The 20,179-nt window shown below is 48.6% G+C and overlaps 3 protein-coding genes across 4 annotated transcripts; 2 read left to right on the top strand and 1 right to left on the bottom strand.

The window, feature by feature from the left end:
* Positions 1 to 51: 51 nt before the first annotated feature.
* Positions 52 to 2,475, top strand: LOC111069466 (glutamyl-tRNA(Gln) amidotransferase subunit B, mitochondrial). The gene is made up of 8 exons (XM_022359543.2): positions 52 to 414; positions 468 to 612; positions 683 to 796; positions 859 to 1,174; positions 1,241 to 1,665; positions 1,730 to 1,866; positions 1,925 to 2,048; positions 2,113 to 2,475. Exons 1-8 carry the CDS (start codon positions 356 to 358, stop codon positions 2,335 to 2,337), a joined length of 1,545 nt encoding a protein of 514 aa, XP_022215235.2. The 5' UTR covers positions 52 to 355; the 3' UTR covers positions 2,338 to 2,475.
* On the bottom strand, positions 2,331 to 20,163 carry LOC111069458 (rootletin). 2 transcript variants are annotated; one of them, XM_041591722.1, is made up of 10 exons: positions 19,889 to 20,163; positions 10,545 to 11,057; positions 9,237 to 10,484; positions 8,187 to 8,338; positions 6,756 to 8,132; positions 5,811 to 5,986; positions 3,756 to 5,743; positions 3,276 to 3,692; positions 3,033 to 3,208; positions 2,331 to 2,970 (listed from the first exon to the last, which is right to left on the bottom strand). In XM_041591722.1, exons 2-10 carry the CDS (start codon positions 11,055 to 11,057, stop codon positions 2,907 to 2,909), a joined length of 6,111 nt encoding a protein of 2,036 aa, XP_041447656.1. In that variant the 5' UTR covers positions 19,889 to 20,163; the 3' UTR covers positions 2,331 to 2,906. The 2 variants fall into 2 exon arrangements, with proteins under 2 accessions (XP_041447656.1, XP_022215225.2); XM_022359533.2 differs by lacking the exon at positions 19,889 to 20,163 and adding an exon at positions 12,998 to 13,365.
* LOC111069465 lies at positions 17,520 to 19,514 on the top strand. The gene has a single exon (XM_022359542.2). It carries the CDS (start codon positions 17,772 to 17,774, stop codon positions 19,446 to 19,448), a length of 1,677 nt encoding a protein of 558 aa, XP_022215234.2. The 5' UTR covers positions 17,520 to 17,771; the 3' UTR covers positions 19,449 to 19,514.
* Positions 20,164 to 20,179: the final 16 nt, after the last annotated feature.

Below are 20,179 nucleotides of genomic sequence, written 5' to 3'. Positions count from 1 at the left end.
TTCAAAAGAAAAATATGCCAAAAATTACCTAAATTAAAAATAAATAAGCAAAAATAAAGCCAAGACTAAATACACGCCAATGATTATGATTTAAGTGAATATTATTAAGATGACTGAAGAGTACATATCGTAAATTGTAGTTAAGCTAAATGTATCTTACAATAATGCTAAACAGCTAATATCAGCTGTTTGCAAATTTTAGAAGCCATTCCACATATAAAAAAGGCTAGATCTAGCGTGAAATAGGCCTAAATGGCAGCACTGGTTCTATCTCCTATCCATATACATATAAGGTCTGGCAGCGCTAAATAAATCACAGCAACAGCAGAAAGCGTGATTCCAGCGTGATTAAAAAATGAGTTATTTAATCCGGCAACTATCCACGCAGCCGAAATTAGCCCAAATTCCCAAACGGTATGAACGAAAGTATAAACAATTAAAGCTTACTATAACTTTGCCTGCCACAGCAAATGGAAAAGCGTTGTGGGCTTGGAGGTGCACGCACAAATTTCAAGCGCCTCAAAATTGTTCTCTGGTAGCGGCACATCCTTCGGATCGGCCCTAAACACATCTGTGGCCTATTTCGATGCATCCATACCAGGCACTTTGCCGGTGAGAAGAACTTTGGATGTGTTTGGTGCTAGCCCGTAGTAACGCAATTAATATATAAACCCCTCACCAGGTGCTCAATCGAAAGTGTGTGGAGTCTGGCATAAAAACCGCCTTGGCCCTGGGCTGTCAGGTGAATGAAGTATCCATGTTTGATCGCAAGCATTACTTCTATGCTGATTTGCCAGTAAGTAGGATGATTTCGCAAAAGCTTTCCCCTTTATTTAACCTCCTTGCGGGCCTATCCAGAACGGCTATCAAATCACACAGCAGCGTGCGGCTTTGGCGAACAATGGGAAAATGTCTTTTCCCGTGATAACACCTGGCAAAAAGGTCTACTACAAGTCTGTTCAATTGCTGCAACTCCAATTGGAGCAGGACAGTGGCAAATCTCTGCACGATGACCATCTCAAAAGAAGTTTAGTGGATCTGAATCGCGCCGGTCTGCCACTGATGGAGCTGGTATTTGCCCCAGATCTGGAGACGGGCGAGGAGGCAGCCTCGTTGGTCAAGGAACTGATGCTAATACTCAGACGTTTGCAGACATGCAACTGCAAAATGGAAGGTATCTGCAAGTCCTTCTTCCTCACTATAAATGGTTGTCAAAATGAATTTTTGTTATATATTTCAGAGGGCGCTCTGCGTGTGGATGCGAATATATCGATTCACCAGGAAGGCGATCCACTGGGTGTACGCACTGAAGTCAAGAACATTGGTTCGGTTCGCAGCATTTCGCAGGCAATTACGTACGAAATACACAGACAGCTCGACGCAGTGGCCGAGGGCGGGGTCATAACGAATGAGACACGCTCCTGGGATGCGGAAAACAGGCGCACAGTGGCCATGCGTGACAAAGAAGTGCTGCAGGACTATCGCTTCATGCCAGAGCCAAATCTACCGCCTTTGCATCTAAACCTCAAGCCGGGCTCCAAGTCCACCGAGGATCTCGTGTCTGTGGCAGCTCTAAGCGAAGAAATTCCCGAGCTGCCAGAAGATACGCGCCAGCGTTTGGTCGAACAGTACCAGCTGAATGCGGAGACGGCCATTATTTTGGTGGTGAGTCAATCAAAAAACATTGAAAAACATTGGAAAAATCTTCTAACCTCTTGGCTCTTTCCAGAATGAACCCATTCTATTGGATTATTTCTTGAATATAACGAGGGATCTCAGTGAGGTGCCCACGAAAGTCACCTCAAACTTTCTCATCAACGATCTGCTGACTTATTGCAATAAATCCAATTTGAATGTGGAGGATTGGTAGGTTAAAATGTGTCCTAAGAAACCACATCTGAAATTTGTATATTATTTTTTTTAGCTCTATAACGGCCAGCGATCTAAAGAACATAGTCAAGGGCCTGCACTCGGAACAGATTAATCTTCAGGCAGCCCGCCAGCTCATTCAACTGCTGCACACAAATCCCACAGCAAAAGTGAATGAGGTGAGTCCCTCCACCCCTGAATGGCACTTTGAAATCTTAGTAACTAATCTGTGTTCCCCTCCAGTTGATTGAGCAGCACAGTCTGGAGCAGATTTGCGATCTGGAAACCATCGAAGCCTATTGCCAGCAGGCCATGGCCAATCAGCCCAAGGCAGTGCTGCAATATCACAAAGGTAAGGCCAAGGCACTGTTTGCCATTGTCGGGGAGGTGGCCAAGATCTCTGGGCAAAAGGCAAACATGAAGAGCGTTGTCACGTGCCTGGAGAAGATGCTGAAAGCCGCAAAGTAGTGAGACATGTTTGTGTTCAATAGATGTGTATTTCTCTTGTATATAAGTATAGTTTATAAAACATGCAGTCGTTTGCAGTCCGCACTGTATATAGGTTTAGATATGCTAGGGATTAAAATAGATTTTTTTGTTTGCCTTGTATTGGTGCTGACTAGTTTCGGTGTTTTGATAGAATAATGCGAATGATGTAAATTATCGTGAGATATTGTATCGGTTCGGTGTTCTCCCTGGCTCCCGGGAGAATCGGAACTTGTGGCCCAGTGTTGGATCGGGCCCAAAATGCGGTACGTGGATGGTAAATGGGGGAACGCACTATATTCGATTGTCTATCGGGGCAGACAAATCAATAGCTACAATTGTACTAAATGCGATTTAATGAGATTGTTCAACACAAATGCAAATGCGACTAGAGGCACCCTTATGTTATGTTATGGTTGGTTGGTTGTTTGTGGTTTTTGCTACTCCTAGGAAGCGTCTCTAAAATAAATGCAATCGCAAATGGCAGTGAGCATTACAGTGGACCATCTTGGCGGGATCAAGTTCAATCCTTGTGAAGGAGGAAATGTTCTCTAATCGCGATCGTAGTCCCGACAGGTCGACGGTGGCAGGCTCATCGAAACAGCAGAATCGAGACTGTAAAAGCAAAAAAAAAACAGAGTAAAGGAAACGCTTGACCATCCTAGCTTGATGCTCACCGTCGGCTCTCGCTCTCCAGCAGATGTGCATCCACGGGATGCTGGGAGACATTGCGCAGTGAGTCACCCAGTGTTGTACGCAGATGCTGCATCTCGCGATTCGCCTTTGAGCTGCGCAGCACATACTGCTGTCGTCGCTTGGCCTCCTGGGCCAGCTGCTCCCGCAGCATGGAGATCTGTGGAGAAGGTTATCCCAAGCTATTTACTGCAGTACAGATTTATCACACCCATTTTGGCACCCACCTGGTTCTCCAGTCGCAGCACTTGCTGTCTGTGCGATTGCTCGCGTACATCCAGCACCTTCTCGGCATGCATTTGGGCGCTGCGATAACGTTCCGTGTCCATGCCATCCAGACACTTGGCGCTGTCGTTCATGCGCGCCTTCACACGAGCCAACTCGGACTCCTTCTCGGCCAGCAGGGTCTCCAGGCGACGCACCTTGAGCCGCAGGTCACGCGTCTCCTGCTCGATCACACTGTGATCGAGGCCACAACTGTAGGAGCCGGCCGCGGTGCCACCCGCATCATAGCGATTCGAGTCGAATTCCCCCGAATCGGCGGCCCCACCACCATAGTAGGCATTGGATTTCTCTGCACGATCGTAGGCACTGCCGCCCGAGAATTTGCTCTTCCGTTCGCATTCCAACTGCTTGACTTTGTCCTGGAATGGGGAGCAGGAAAGCTAAAGAACAGGACAGGGCATGAAGATGACACGGAAACCCACCTGAAGTGTTTGCAGCTTGCTACGAAGCTCGGACTTCTCGCGCTGCGAGGATTTCAGCTGCCTGCTGAGCTCTTCCTCGCCGCCAGCGCCGCCATTACCATTGCTGAGGGCCTTGTCGCCGCCGCTTTCCTGATTCCATTTGGCAATCCTCAGCTGTGACTCGAGCGCCGAGCGTTGCACCTCCAGATCGGTGACCTGATCTTGCAGCCGCTGGTTGCCATCGAGCTGCGCCTGCTGGCTGCGTCGCAGCTCGTTGAGATTTGTCTGGGAGCTGTCCAGGCGTTCGGTGAGAATGCGCTTCTCATTCTCGGCGGTTTGCAGCGATTTCTGGAGCAGCTTCAGCTTGTCCTCGTTGGCCTGCGAGCAGTGTCCCTGCTCGGAGAGCTCCTTTTGCAGTGTCTTGATCTCGCCCCGGAGTTGGGTCTCGCTGACGGCGGACTTCTGCAGACGCTCCTTCAGCTGATCGACGGTGGACTTGAGGGAGGTGCACCGATCCTCCAGCTGGGTGAGAGCACGGTTCTGATTCTCCAGTCGCTCGGTTACCTGCCGAATGCTGCAGTCCTTCTCTTGAAGTGCCATTTGGAGGCGTGTCAGATCCCCCTCCATGGCCACGCGCTGCAGATCCAGCTTGCTGGCGCGTCCCTCAACCTTGGCCAGTTCCTCCTGAAGTTGTCGCTTCTCGTTGTCCAGCTTGGCGCACTGCTGTCGGCACTTGTCCAGCCGCTCCTCGTTCTGGCCATTCTCCTCGGCTGTGGCCGCCAGCTGCATCTCCGTTTGGGCCAAGCGCTCGCGCAGCATCTGGCACTCGTCGCTGCGCTGCTTGAGCTTCTCCTCCAGGGCATGGATGGCGGAGATCTTCATCTTGCGCTCCGTCTCCAGGTTGCTCTTCTCCTCCTGCAGATTCCGGAGCATGGCCTGCAGCTTGCTCAGCTTCGCATCGCAGCGCAGCTGCTGCTCGGCCGCATCTTGGAGCTGCTTCTTGGCGGCGCCCAGCTGCGACTTGTAGTCATCCTTCTCCCGCTCCAGCTGCGCCACCTGATGCATGAGATTCCGCACGCCCTTGCGCACCAGATCCGGATCCACGTCGATCGGTGCATCCGGGCACTGGGAGGAGCTCCTGGCATCGTAGTCGCCCACACTGCGCGACGGACTGAAGCGCCTAGATGGACTGAGCAGGCGATGCGAGAGATTCACACTGCCATCCACTTGGATGCCGGCGATGCGGCGGAGCGTGTGCACCACGGATGAGAGCTTCTGCTCGGTGTCGCGCTTGTGCAGCTCCACGCAGGAGAGCTGCTCGTCCAGGGCCCGGATGCGGCCCTCGGCACCGCCCAGGCGGGCCTTTAGCTCCTGGATCTGCTGCGTGGCATCGGCCAGGCAGACCTCCAGATTGTGCTTCTGATCTTCGAGACGCTTCTCGCGGCCGCGGGCCTCCTCCATGCGCTGGGCCAGCTCCTGCTCGCGGGCATGGAAGCGATGCTCCTCTTGGTTGTTGTGGCACCGGGCACGTCCCAACTCCTGCCGCGTGGCACACAGATTCGCCTCCAGGTCGGAGAGCTGCTTCTTGATCTGGCACAGCTCCTGCTGGGCGCGCTCCTTCAGCTCCACCTCGGCCACCAACTTGCTCTGCAGCTCCTTGCCACCCTCGTCCTTCTGGGCGAACTCCACCTGGGCCTTCTGCAGCGACGCCTTCGTGGCATTCAGCTCCTGCGTCGTCTTGGTGAAGTGGTTCTCCGTCTCCTTGAGTATGGTACTCAACCGAGTGCGTTCGTTCTCCAGCGAGTTCTTGGAATCCTCCAGACTGCTGATCTTTTGCAGGGCCTCCTCAATGGCGCGGGCCTGCTCCCGCTTGGCGCTCTCCACGCGCTTTACATGATCGCGCAGCTCCTTGTTGCTGTTGGAGTACTTGTCCCGCTCAATGTTGCTGTCCGCCAGCTGCCGGCGACTGTCCGTCAGCTCCTTTCGCATGCTGTCAATGAAGCCCTCGCCTGCAGCACAGAATATATGTGTAAAATGAGTATATTGGATCGTCAGAAGATCACAGGAAATATTTACCCTCTTTGGTCTTGCGCAGTGCATCCTGCAACTCGTTATTGGTGCCCTCCATCTTGTCCTCCTTGAGCCGGATCTCCATCTTCAGCTCCTCGCTCATGCGGCACAGAGTGTCCCGCTCCTCCCGGATGCTGCACAACTGCAGCTCCTGCTTGCGAATGCATTCCTCCAGTTTGATTCTAAGCAGTAATCGGAATAATTTTGGTATATATTTATCCGAATAAGAGATTTTTACAGCAACAATTGAACAGTGCAGAAGGAAATAACAAGAAAGAAATAATAATACCCGGTACTTGAGCAGTTTAGGGATATATGTATGTATGTAGTAGTTTTGTGGTCTAAGTGGATGGAAGGCAATGTTTTCGACCCCATAAAATAGGCATATATATCAGCCATTTGTGTCTGTCCATCCATCCTTCCCGATTAGCGCCTAGATCTTAGAGACTATAAAAGTTAAAGCAACCAAATTTTTTATCCTCACTCCTGTGATATCGCACTGGTAAAGCAGAAACAATATAATAATAAGATGCGTATATTGTTATATTGTCTTGGATAAAGGTATTTTCCGCTGCAGCCACTCACAACGTTACGTTTCGAGATTTTAAAAAGATTTGAAGATTCTTATCTCTTTATCATTATATAAAATAGATAGGAGTTCTGCCTCTTCTTCTTTGGCTTTCCTAACTCTTATTGTCCTTTAGTTTTAGTAAGTCCCCCAAGTTGTTTGACATACGCGTTGATAGGCGCGTTAATTAAGCGCCATTAATGGCATCGTTTTTGACAAATCGTTGGATTAACGGCTAAGCTGCAGTCTCTGCATCAGTTCTTACTTCGAGCCGGCTGCCGAGGGCGAAACCGGGTACAACAGATCCCAAAAACCAACTTTTCTTTATCAACACGATCTTCTACAGCTACGCCAAAGGATGGAACCTATGGAACAGTACTCACTTGTGCTCCTCATCTCTGGTGCGCATGTGAACCATCTCGTCCTTGAGTTGGGAAATGGCCGACCGTTGCTTCTCGTCGCGGGCGTTGGCCTCCCGTTTGCTGCGATCCAGGGACTCCTGTTCGGTCTTCAGATCCCGTGAGACGGACTCGAGGCGCTCGGCCACCGCCTGCTTGTCGCGATGGGCGATGAGCAGGGCCTGCTGTTTCTCGCTCTCAGCACGGATCAGCGCTTCCTCATGCTGCTGGACGAGGCTCTCGATGTGCGCCTGGAGCGTGGCCAGACGCTCCTGCAGCTTCTCGATCTCATCGTCCTTGGCGGTCTGCAGCGCCTGCAGAGCCTGTTGCATACGCTTTTCGAGTGCATTGCGCAGCTGCAGCACCTCGTCGCCATGTCGCTTGGCAGCGTCCTCGCCGGCCGCCTGTAGATTGGCGATCTTCTGGTTAAAATCGCTCTCGGCGGCGCGGGCAGCATTCAGCAGCTGCGTCTTGGTCTCCTGGGCCTTGCGCTGGCACATCTCGAGGTCCCTCTGGAGGCGGGCCACATGGTTCTTCAGCGACTCCTCACGGACCAGTGCCTCCTGCAGATCACGTTCCAGTTGGCTGCGCTTCTCTTCGGTGGCCTCCAGCGAGGTGTTTGTGTCGAAGAGCACCGATTCGAGCGACTCCTTCTCAGAGCGAATGGCGGCCAGCAGTTCGTTGAGGCGGTGTGTGTCCTTTTCGTGCAGATCAATCACCACCTGCTTCTCCTCCACATCCTTGACCATCTCCTCGAGGTTGCGATTGAGGCGACTGTTCGTCTCCGTTGTCTGTTCGAGGCGCTGCCGTGTGCGCATCAGCTCCTCGTTGAGTGCCTCCTTCTTGCGGCACATGGCCGTCAGCTGGTTGTGAATGTCGCCCCGATCCCTTGTGACGCAGGCCAAGTCCTGCAGGATCTTCTCCTTCTCCAGCTGCAGACACTTGAGCTTCTCGCTGTACGACAGATTGTCCGTCTCCAGCTCCAGCCGTGCCTTGTCCAGCACGGCCAGCTCCTTCTTCAGTTCGCCAATCTCGTTCGATTGATCGCCGGACTGTAGGCGCAGCTTCTTGCGCTCATCCTGGGCCTCCATCAGGCAGTTCTGCACGGACTTCAGCTCGTCACTGGTCGAGCAGCTGTTGCTGGACAGCTTCTCGTGCTTCTCCTGCAGATCGCACTTCTCCAGCAGCAATTTATCCAAATCATACTCGAGGTCCGACTTCTGTTTCTCCAGCAGACAAATCAGGTTGTCCGACTCGATCCGCTGCTGCTCCAACAAGTCCCGATTTAGACTCACGCGATTCAGCTCCTCGCGCAGCGATATGGTCTCCTCCCTCAAACGGCTGCTACGATCCTCCTCGGATCTGTTTAAATTGCAAGCAATTAGAGTGGCTAAACTTTACCTAAACTTTACGTACCTCAGATTCAGTTCGGTGATATTCTTGTCCTTCAGTATGCGCTGTATCTCCAGTTCCACGGCCTTCTTGTCCTCATCCATGGAATCGAGGCGCTTCTGTAGTTTTCCATAGTTCAGCTGCAGCTTCTCGTACTCCCCGCTGAGACTCTCAAACTGAGGAAAGAAGATGCAAATGTAATGGCATTATTTCCAATTATAATTATTATTATAGAATTTTATTTAGCTGTGATTTACCTTCAGAGCCAGACAGCTCTATTAAATAACATTTAAATGGATTTCTATATACATATTTCATAAGCTATCTGCTGAGTCTGCTTTTTAGTCTATCAATTCGTCTCCACGAGTATATTGTAAATTGTACAGTCAGTCTGCCCACATATAGATCGGTATCAAATTTAAATATACTCGTAGACAGATGTCCTTCTCGAATAACCAGATCTATCAGGTAGAACCCAAAATATATATTTATGTTTAATCTATTTCTAAATTCATGAACATATTATATATATGTGTGGGTGGGTACACATATTGTCTGCGTTTAATTTCCAACTAAAAATATTCCAATATAAGTTCTGTAATTTACTTATTTTCCACCCTTTAGCCTCACTCTTTGTGAGTATCCACTAATATCAATCTATTCTTCTATCTGCAAAAATCAATCTAGCTATCCTCCCTATCTAGCATATATCTATCTACCCATATATCTATCTATCTATCTATCTATCTATCTATCTATCTACCCATCTATGATCTATCTATGATCTATCTATCCATCTATAAATCTCTCTATCCTATCCCATAGCTAGTAACCAGCCATCATCCCAGTGCATGTCTCATCCCGGATCTCAAAATGTAATTTGTAATTCAAGGCAGACATCCAACCCACCTTAGTATACTCGCAAAATGTAGATCAACAGAAAATTTCACTTGGAAGCATTTATATAATCTATGGGTTCGATGGGTTGATCTCAGATCAGACTTTTCGAGTTATCGCCCAACGGACTGTGACTATCTCTGACTCTGACTCTGACTGTGACACCCCCACACTCACCGCATTATTGAGCTCAGCTCGACCCATCTCCGATTGCTGTTTCTGGGTGCGCACCTCGTCGAGGCTCTTCTGTAGGCTCTCGCGCTCCTGCAGCAGCTCGGAGAGCTTGGAGTTGCTCGAGTCGAGCTTCTCGGTGAGCTGCTGCATCTTGGTGGTGAGCAGCTGCTTGGTGCCCTCGCTGGTGTCCAGCTGGGTCTTGGTGGAGCGCAGCGTCTCGCTGGTGTGCTGGAACTTCACCTGAATGTCGTGCAGAGCCAGCTGGTACTTGTGGAGTGCAGCCTGGACGGCGGAGATGGTGCCCTCGGCGAAGGCCTGGGAGGCGCGTGTCGAATTGCGACGCGGAGATTTGCCACCACCACCAGCGGCAGTACCGGTAACCGCGGAGGCGGCATCACGCGTCAGATGCATGTGCTGCATGGCCCCGCCGGTGACCTCGGCGTCTGCCTCGCGATCCGCATTCTCAGCATCTTGAACGACGGCTTGCGCAATCTCGCGCATGGAATTGTTCAGACGTTCGATCTCGTCGCTGTAGCGGCTGGCCAGCGCCGCCTGGGACTCGGCCTGGCCACAGCGATCCTCCAACTTCTTCAGCTGATTCATCAGCTCCAGCAGCCGCTGATCACGCTCCATGATCTCGTGCCGCGCACTCTCGTACTGCACCTTGAGCGTGGCCAGCTGATGCTGCAGCTCGTCGCTGATGCGATGCGATTGCTTTAGCTCCTCGTCGGCCGCCCGCTTGGCCTGCTGCTGTGCGAAGGCCACCGATGCAGTGCAGCCATTGATGTCCTTGCCCACGCAGCTGATCTCGTGGCCCATCTTGGCCACCTCCTGCTTCATGGCCGTTTGCATTTCCTTGAAGGAGCGCTTTACGGCCACCACCTCGCGCCACATCTTCAGCAGGCGATTGTGCTCGCTGTTGTAGTAGTCCTTGAAGGCCTGCTCCTCCTCCTTGAACTCATCCTCCTTGATCAGCAGCTCGTCCCTCAGGCCCGACCAGTCGTTGGTCAGCTTCTGCAGATCGTTGGTCAGCGCCTCGTTCGTCCGATTCGACTCCTCCAGCTGCTGCCGCAGGGCATTGTTCTGGGCCAGTATCTGCTCGCAGCGCAGATGCTCCTCCTCCAGCTTCCGGCACAGCTCGCTGCTGCCATCCTCATGGCCAAAGTCGCGACTGCAGCTGGGCGGCGGCGAGTCCAGCGAGGAGCTGCACGGCAGACTGTTCTGTCCGCCCAGAGTCAAGGATGTCGAGCACTGCTTGGGGAGACCAATTAGAAAAGATTCCCTCCTGCCCTCATGTCCTTCGATACTCACCAAAACCTGACTGGTGGTGGGTCCTGTCGTGAGCTTGGGTCCTGCCGCCATCGTCGGTTTGATGGTCTCGTGCATGCGATCCTCCAGATCGCTGCATCGCTGCCTGTACTGCTGGATCTTCGACTGGAGGCGGCTCACGAGATTCGCCTGATTGTGCTGCGCCTGCTTGTAGGTGTCCAGCCTGCGCCGATAGCTGTGCGATTCGTCTGCCAGCCGCTGGCGCAGCTCCTGGTTCTGGCGCAGCAGCGCAGTGGAGGGCTCTGCGCCGCCCGCCGGCGGCTGTGGCCCGGGACTCATCATTCTGGGTGTAAGGATGCCCGAACCACTGGCCGATGGGTCGCGGTCACGCCCACGCTGCTGGCGCGAGAAGGGCAGGCGCGTGGAGGCGTTGGAGGACGGTGGATGTGGGGGCAGTGATGGGGGTGGGCCTGCCGCCGCCAACGACGACGACGCCTGAAGGTCGACGGCCGATGGGCAGGGCGTTTGCTTGAAGTTATCGCGATACGCCTGCATCTGTGGATTGCAAAAACTGATTTCAATTTTTTTTTTTGGTTTGTTTTCCTTTTCCGCTTAGAAATTGCCTTTGCGGTTTCGCGTTGCGTGTGCGCCCCCCAAATGGGGTGGGAGAGGAGGGGGAAAACTTTATTTCCAAACGAAACTTTTGGCGCCTCAATAAGTTCGTCCAAATTGATTTATTAACTTGTTCCGGGGAGCCACAGCCCATGCCATGCCACACACACACACATTGCCATGTTCCCAGACCGACCCCGCCCCCCACCCGGTAAAGGGGTCACCATGACAGCCCCCCAAAAAAGGAGGAGAACGTGGCGGTGGATTTCTCGCAAATAAACAAGTTCCGGGAACCCAGTCGCACCCCCCTCCCACCACCATTATGATGGAACGATGTTGTGCCCCACCCCATGCAAGCGGAATGATATTTCTGAAATCCACTTGAGGACACGCATTGTACCGTCTGTCACCAGGACAGCAGCGAGTGTTTTGTGTTTACTGTCGTCCCCATGCACCGCACCGCCAAGGCTTCTTGCTACTCCGCCGCTTTGCCCCCACCAAAAAGAAGTCTCACAATAATTCCTTGTCCTCGTATTTATTTTAATAAACAATATTTCCATCGTTGTTGAAACTTCTTTTGACACGAATGCGACTTCTAATTTTGAGCTGCTTATGCTGTGCCCCCCCTTTGACCCCATCCCCCATTCCCATTCCGCTCCAATGACATTTATGCACAGAGTAAAAACAAAATAAAAATAATAGTAATAATAGCATTTATCATTGATATTTCGACTATGTTTTGGCATGCAATCGCGGAACCTGTTCCGCTGTTCGATGGCGCCAGGACCTATTTATATTTTATTTCTACTCGAAGAGTAGAGCACGAGTTTATGTCTCATTATAATGGCTATATTTGAATGGTGGTCGTCAATCGAGGTGCATAAATCTGTGCATATAGATTTTCGGCGGTGATAGGGAATATGACAGGCGAAAAAAGCCCAGGGAAGACATCCAAAGTTGAAAGATTCTTAAATATTCATGTGGCTGTATTTCGAGTATTTTGTTATACTTTTTCTATTAATAAATAGGAAAAGTATAGAGATAATGACGGCCTTATATTCCTTTTCATTTTTCGATAATGGAACCACTGTCGAAGGTCCATCTTTTTGTGGATGCTCAGGAGTGGCATTCTACTGGCATGGCATGGACATTACGAGTGTCTCTGGAACCTCGAGGGTTAATCATGAGGGAGCAAGAGATAGATTCAATCACTTCAGGATCTTGAATGTGGCACGCGAGGCAACGCTGTACGAAATGCGAACATTGCTTAAAAAATCGCTGCATCCGGACAAGATAACTGGGGGCCTGTAATGAATGACTCATTCATTACATTCCATTGACTATTCATTTTACTTTTCAACAGTTTAGTTTAAATTATCCTCGCATTTAATGAAGATAGAGTCAAGAGAGACACTAGCTCTATTAAATAAAGAAACATTCATTAAAAAACTATAAAATTGATAAGCAAAATGAAAAAGGATTATTTGCAAACGTTTTTTTGTCTGAAATGCTGACTACAATTCTCGCATTTCACTTCAGAAAGTTATTCTAATATTGTACTCGTATTAATCATTTGAAACTCGTTTCATTTCGCCTAGTAATATTGCATTATTCAGAGCTGTCAGTTATATAAAATTGTAGTTTTTAGAGCTGCATCAAATATTAAATTAAATTAATCCTGTCATGGAATTGACACCGCCTTATCAATGTATAGCTATATTATTGAATTGAATAAGTCTATTATTGAATACTATAATCAGTAGCACACAAAATGTTCTCAGAAAACTGAGCTGAGACTTTTGGGATTACAAATCTATTTTTTCAATTAGAATAGAACTTTTTTTGTTTTATTTTACAGTCACTTCTTTATAAATTGAACTTACTGCTCACTGGATTTATAGCACTCCACGTACTCCACCTATATTGTATATTGTATGTCACACTTTAAAACGTTTGTCTAGATTTAAAGCACTTTATTTTGTCAGCAGAGGCGATGGGCAACCCAGTGGGAACGTTTTTTTCGAGGCACACGTGCCTTCCTGTTGCCAATCCGCGCACTACAAAAATGCTGTTAACTGATTGAGCGCCAATTGGGTACTCATCAAGCTATCACGAGCGCCTCCAAGGGTTTCGTTTCCCTCGTTCCTCTGAGGTTCCTTAGAGCTTGAGGTTGAGGCAACGGTAAACTCCCCCTTCTCCTGCTGCCGTGATGGCAATTGACACAAATTCCGCAAAAGGCGGAAATACGCAACTAATGCAACTTCGGAGGGAAAGTTAATCAGAGCCCAACGATTCGGCCAAGTGGATGGGATTCGCCCACTGTACTGTCTGGATTCAAGGAACTAAACCAACTGAGCGCCAACCCGACTCGATACAGTCCCAACTCCAACTTACATAAAGAGAAACAAGGGGGGGGCAGGAAGGATGGCCATTAGGAGGGTCTCTGCTCCGTCTCGAAACTGCAGTTTTGCATAGCGCCCAGAACTTGGTTTGGTTTTGGGGGGGGGGGTATAATAAACATTGAATTAACAAATTCCTGGTTACCCCCAGCAACCGCGATTGATTCAGTTCCCCCAGTCGACGGGCAAAGCCCCTGTTGGCTCGACTCACAATTATGCTTTTGGCGTGCCAGCGAGCAACAAATGCAAATCGTGTCTCGCAGCATATGCCGAATGCGGTCCGTTAAGCTCAGCGAAAAGCGCTTAGATCATGGCTAGACTGGGTATACCCGGAGTGGTAACGCTGAAAGCGCCTATGCTGGTTCATGCCCAGCTGCGTTTAATAAGTCAATGAGCAGGGCAATAAATTGAGCCGGTACTGGAGGCTCTGTCAATGCACTTAACCCTTTTTCATTTGATTTATTATTCGTTGAATAACTTTGAGAAATAACCCCGGCACAGGGGACTATTATGCTAATCGTTGGTTTGTCCAAACATTAAATGGGGGAGGAAAGTAAAAGGAGCAATATTGAGATTCAACGGATCGTTTATTGAGGCAATTTCAGAACCACATATATGCTCAACAGTAGCAAAAGATACTAAAGATACTACTAGTACTTCTTAATAACGGTTGCTGCTTTATAAGTGGTCTCATACATGAACAAATTATAGCCATGTTATTGCTTGTCCTTTTATCAAATTTTATCGCAGCCCACTTCAGTCCGCATGGAACGGAAGCAAAGTTTTCCGTGTTGGTTTTTAAAAGCAAAGAAATTGTTTATAGTAATCTGTATATATGTACAGCCATGTGATTAATAATAAGGACACTGCCGCCCAGAAAATACTATAAAGTCTATTGGTTTGTGGGACTTAATTTTTATTAGTAGATTTATGTTTGTACTCCATAAAAAAAAAGTAAAAAACCCAAGTATAATGGTGAATTATAAAAAAATTTTGTTCGGTACGCTTTGCAAAAAAAAGGGACACCGAAATAAAACATGTTATATTTCGTAAAAACAGCATGTTTCGAAGAGGTGTTTGGTCTTAAACTATTGATTGTAATTAGCTTTTGTAATTTTAGATATAAAAACATCCATAAAACAAAGTTTAGAGGGATGGGAAGGGACGTGCTTAAAAGTACCCAATCCCATGGACATGAAAAAGTCACAAAATGGATTCGTAACGGAATATTTGGCATTGACGTTTTCCAAGGAAAGTAATGATAATGCAATAAACATACTATTTGGGGAACACGGAAAAAAATTAAAAATATTCCGATCTGGGAAAATTTGATGGACGTGAGGCAAGACACATTTAAAAATCTTATAATTAAAAAAAAATATTCTATGGAGGCAAACCCTTCTAAATATGAATAATACTTGAAGCTAACAATCTAAAGTCCAAGAGACCCCAAAAAGTTCCGTGTCTATTGAATAGGGATATACCAAAGATGATGATGGTCGCTGCGGACCATGAAGTTGCACAAATGGTAATGTGCCAATAATGAATACATCTGTTAGCTGAAATCATTTTTTTCTATGGACATAATCTTGGAAGTGATCCTATCTACATATTCCTAATGACATCCCATCTTTAATTGAACCTTCTCTGCTATGATTTTCTTACACTTTTTATGTAGCGCTCCCAGTGGATTCAGTTGAAATTAACAGATGTGCAACCTGTACGAATATATGTATTATCTCCCACCACGTAATCCTCAAATCGGAACAAAACATTTCATGAGATTTTCTTCTCTTTTTTTCTGCGACCTCAGAGAAGCAAATGTCAAAATGTTTCCTGGCCCAGGTTGCGGGCGCATGGGCATGCGAATTCGAATGCTATTGCGATGGAGAAGCTGCCTGCCTGCCTGCCTGCCTGCCTGCCATTCCGCTGAGCCCAGAGTCTGGTGGCCTGGGGATGCGGGAGGTTATCGCCATCGTATGCCCGTATCAGAGAACTGCATACACATGCATCGCATCTGTACAAAGATCCGAAGCATCTCATCTACTATTTCTTTATGGCAACCAACAGCCAACAGCCAAAGCCAACCAAACCCAATGAAATGGCAAAAAGATCACCAATCAAAAATAAACCGGAGTGAAATATTATAGATGAAAATAAAAATTAAGTGCCTCATTATCAGCTGTGTGTGTTGGCTTTCACCTAAGAAGGCGACCTTGAGGAGATACTACCAACAAATATGACAGGTACACACAACGGTATATAGAATATTCTATATAGAACATATAGATATAGAAATCGAGAATAACATCCACTCTATATATGGTATATAGTATATAGTAGTAGACTGTCAAAGTCCATTTGATTGGTTATGTTATGCATTTCCATTTCTAAGCAATAATTAAGGTGAGGTGTTTTGTTTGCCTTCACTTTCAGTTTTAATCTACGGTCCAAAGCGACATCTTCGAATACTATGTGTAGGTGTGAGATTATTTCTTCGAAGCATAAGTTGTGCTTCTCCACTCCTCCTCTCTGTGCTGTCCGACGATTTGCTTGTTTAATGAGTGTGTTCGTTGGGTTCATAGTCAGACTCTTATCAGGCGGCGGCCAGTCGGCAAGTCGGCAAAGCCAAGTGCCGTAAAGACTGTAAATGGGGGGATTGAGCAGCACACTCGTTCGTACCTTATACATGTACATTGTACATATAGTACGTATTGCGAGAGACAGAACAAAGTTCACTTTTGTGCCACTAATCTGATTCGTTCAGGATGTGCATTGGCCAGAGAGAGAGCAGAGGATAGAAGGGCTCCATCGATGGCTGGATGGGTAGATCGATCGCCCTTTCCTGTGATGGTTATTCTTGTGCCCTGGCATACGTGCACCCATGTGGAGCGAACCTTCTATTTGCAATCTACAAATGTTGCGCCGCACGGCAACGGGATGATTTATACATCAGCGATCATCAAAGATCACAGACAAACGGATGAGTATCGGAGGAGGGCTCTCCGCCGGGGGACAGCCAACGCTATAGTGGCGACAATAGCTTTGATACTTGGGTAAACATATCATCATCATCATCATCGTTCGTCCACAGACACACAAACACACACATTAGAGCACTGTCTGATCAGAGTCGTATGCGTGTGTGTTGTGCTGTACGAGTATGTGGCAGCTAATTAGTACACTGAGAGAATAACAAAAACCAAAATAAAATGGTAGGTAATATATTTTATTCGCATCGGCACGAACAACAATAATCTAATTTATTTCGACTCTTTCTGAGTTTGGAATGTCAAAATTAACGACTACAAATACTGTCCAAAACGATCATTTATGCATTTGACAGCTTAATATTTCCCAGACGGTAAATGAGAAGTGCCAAGTTAATAAAAGCGATTATAGCACCATTCATTAGTTTCTCAGAATAGAAAAGTTCTTCAAAACTAAATGTACCATACTCAAGTTGTGTGCCCACAAGCGAGCTTGCCTCTAAAACAAAAAAATGATCAATTAATTTTTTAAAACAAAACAAAATATCATCATTAAATTTAAAAATGTTGAAGCTTCAAATCTAATAGAAAATTTATGTCTGATGTTGGCGTTTTTATTTAGCTGTTGACTTCTGCATAAATCTATATTCAATCAATGTATCTTCAAGGCTTCAAGTACCTACAAAGGCATTCTAAACTCACTCTTATAAAGTCATTGATAAGGTTTTTCTATATTTTCTATATGTAGCACATAAAAAGGCATAAATGATCCTATTTCTGCGCCACAGAAATTACCTAAGAGACCATTAAGAAACAGATTTGGTAATCGCTAAAACTGCAATAAACTAATCAGACCAAGCGATAAAGGAACCAATCAAGATATTCGCTGATAAATCAAATGCGTTTGAGTTTGTTGAAATTTTCTGCCAGTGCATAGGTATAGGCAATGCCCAATGAGACAGTACGGACGGATGTGTCTCCCCGTCGTTGTCGGGGGATGTTTGGTTATCATTAATACAATGCGATGCGATGGCCGGTGCCGTGCCATGCATCTTGGCTTTGCCTTTAAAGTATAGCTCCTATTTAAAACGCGCTTTAGTCACAATTCGATTTTCGCCAGCAACAGTAACGTAACGTAGCCGAAAGCCAAACGCGAAACGCGATTGAAACAGATTGAATACGCTTGAAGCTTACACCACGGAGTCTGTCTGTCCGCTGTCCTGTCCCGTGAGTGTTGAAAGTGTTCGAAGTGCGTGAAGTGTTTAGAGATGTCCCAGACCCTGGACGATCTGCTGCTGCGGCAGGAGCATGCCCGACAATTGCGTCAAGTGAATCGCTCCAAATTTCGTCGCATCAATTCCCTGGACCTCATACCGGAGCATCCCAGTCAGGACGAATCAGAGGATGAGGAAGGTGGTGCTTCAGCTGCTTCTGCTGCTGCTGCTGCTGCAACTCACAAGCATTTTGTGACCCTGCGTCGCCAGCGCACAGCCGATGGCAGTCTGCTGCGCAGCCACTCCCAATCCCAATTGCCATCCCAGGAACGTCCGCTGGGCACTCGCATGCTGCTCTTTGGACCCCAGCTGCTGCTGCGCTTCCTGCTGACGCTGCTCCGCTACATTCTCTACATCCCGCTGTCCATAGCGGCGCCCAGTTTCTGGCTATCGGCTGTGCTCTGGATCTTCTGGAAGCTCCTGAGAGTGCCCATTGCCATGGTCAAGTGGCTGCTCAGCGGCGACGAGGATGTGGGCACGCCGCAGCGCCAACGGACGATACTCCTCAGCTGTGGCAGCACCATTCAGACCCTGCACTTGGCCCGCAACTTCTACGGCTCTGGGGCGCGCGTTGTCGTCTTTGAGTTCGAGGGACTCTTCGGCCTGGCACGCTTCTCCACGGCCGTCGACAAGTTCTATGTGGTGCCGCGGCCCACCAGCAGCAATGCGGACCAGTACATTGCCGCCCTGTGCCACATCGTGAAGAAGGAGCGTCCGGCCGTGTATGTGCCGGTGTGTGCCACCAGTCCCGCCTACTACGACGCCCTGGCCAAGCCGCACCTGGAGGTGCTCGGCTGTGCCAGCTTTGTGCCCAGCGTTCAGGAGACCCAGCAACTGGATGACTGCGTGCAGCTATTCCAGCGCTGCGAGGCACAGCAGATGCCACTGCCCGTCCATGCGGTGCTGACGGCACCGCAACAGCTGCAGCACATCTACGAGAGCGGCTTTGTGGGCAGCTATCGCAACATCCTGATGGCCGCTGGCATGCAGGGAGTGCTGGAGCGGCACAAGTACATTCTGCCCAATCGCAGGGCGGAGCTAAAGTTCAGCCAGCACGAGATAAGCGAACGGCAGCCCTGGCTGGTGGTCAGAGATCAGCCCGGCTATCACCACTACGTGACCTGCACCACCGTCAAGGACTCGCGTGTGGTGGCCAATGTCAGTTGCCGGGTGGAGCATCACACCAAGAATCTGGTGCCGTGCCGCCGCGACGACGAGGCCCAGATCGAGCTCTGGCTGCGCTCCTTCTTTGCCAAGGTGCGCTTCCAGCGGAGCATCAATGGACACATTAGCTTCCGGCTGGTCAAGTCACCCGCCCATGGCGGACAATTTGTGCCGCTGGGCACCAGGCTGGGCGTGGCCCTGCCCTACATCTGCCACAATCGCTCGCACGCCCAGCTGCTGTGTCGGGCGATGAAGTGCATCCATAGGCGGGGCCTGCCCGAGGACGAGCTGACCAACTGGAGCTGGTCGTCGCTGGAGCGCAGCACCTCGACAACGGCGCTGGACAAGCGTGAGGCATTGTTTGCCTACTGGGATCCGTTGCCATATTGCGCCTACTATCACTTCCAGCTGCCGCTGGAGTCCGTCAAGCTGTTTTTGCAGCGCCGGAATCGCGATCGCGCCACAACCAAAAGTTTATCGCCCCGCATCACGGTGCCGGTTCATTGAACGATCGGTCCACGGGCGGACGGATCAGATCACTAATAGTGGGAAGGGAGGGGGGGAATGGGCCACCACTGCAGCCGGATGCGGTTTGGTGGGTTGGGATGGGATGGGAAGGGAAGGGGAGGCTAATGGGACCGAGAGCGCCAGAACGAGAGAGAGAGAGAGATAACACAGACTGATCAATAATAAAAAAATATATATATATAAATATATTTTTTTTTGCATATTTTTGTTTTACTTTTTTGTTTACTGGAAAGGCGCGCGCGCACGCATCAAATGGGGTTCAACATCCATCAAATGAAGATTAGGCTTAGCATTTAACACTCGTAGAGTTACAAGCAACAAAAAAAAACAACAACAACAACATTGTACCCGTATATATAGAAAATATATATTTATAGCCGTTAGCTTTGTATAATAAAAAATATTTATATTTTAATTACCCATTTGACTTATTTTGTTCATTTGGTTGCTCTTTTGCCACTCGACTGCAACATTTTTTCTTTGCCCTCGCCACGCCACGCACGTTCACTTCTTTGTTTCACTGAATATCGCATAGAACTGACCGCTGCCAAGGGATAGGGTAATAGGGTGTCCTTGTTGTCCTTGGTGCTGGTGGTTGTTTTTTGGTCACGTTTTTTGTTAATGTTTTGGCCTTCTTTTTCGGTTGCCTGGCAACGGCTTTAGGTCAGTTCTGGCTATGGTTCTGGTTGTGGTTGTGGTTAAGTGGTAAG

The sequence above is a fragment of the Drosophila obscura genome, unplaced genomic scaffold, assembly GCF_018151105.1.
Source record: "Drosophila obscura isolate BZ-5 IFL unplaced genomic scaffold, ASM1815110v1 contig_150, whole genome shotgun sequence".
In the NCBI taxonomy this organism is placed as follows: domain Eukaryota; kingdom Metazoa; phylum Arthropoda; class Insecta; order Diptera; family Drosophilidae; genus Drosophila; species Drosophila obscura.
The sequence above is the reverse complement of the archived record's forward strand: the minus strand, read 5'-3'. Positions and strand labels throughout refer to the sequence as shown.

Excerpts from the sequence above, each read along its gene's own strand:
- LOC111069466 (XM_022359543.2), top strand. The coding sequence starts at position 356 with ATGAGTTATTTAATCCGGCAACTATCCACGCAGCCGAAATTAGCCCAA. Across the intron at positions 415-467 it reads TTAGCCCAAATTCCCAAACG|CAAATGGAAAAGCGTTGTGG; the intron begins GTATGAACGAAA and ends TGCCTGCCACAG. Across the intron at positions 797-858 it reads ACTTCTATGCTGATTTGCCA|AACGGCTATCAAATCACACA; the intron begins GTAAGTAGGATG and ends GGGCCTATCCAG.
- LOC111069458 (XM_041591722.1), bottom strand. The coding sequence starts at position 11,057 with ATGCAGGCGTATCGCGATAACTTCAAGCAAACGCCCTGCCCATCGGCC. Across the intron at positions 5,987-6,755 it reads ACCAGAGATGAGGAGCACAA|AATCAAACTGGAGGAATGCA; the intron begins GTGAGTACTGTT and ends ATTACTGCTTAG. Across the intron at positions 3,209-3,275 it reads TGCTGCGACTGGAGAACCAG|ATCTCCATGCTGCGGGAGCA; the intron begins GTGGGTGCCAAA and ends CCTTCTCCACAG.
- LOC111069465 (XM_022359542.2), top strand. The coding sequence starts at position 17,772 with ATGTCCCAGACCCTGGACGATCTGCTGCTGCGGCAGGAGCATGCCCGA.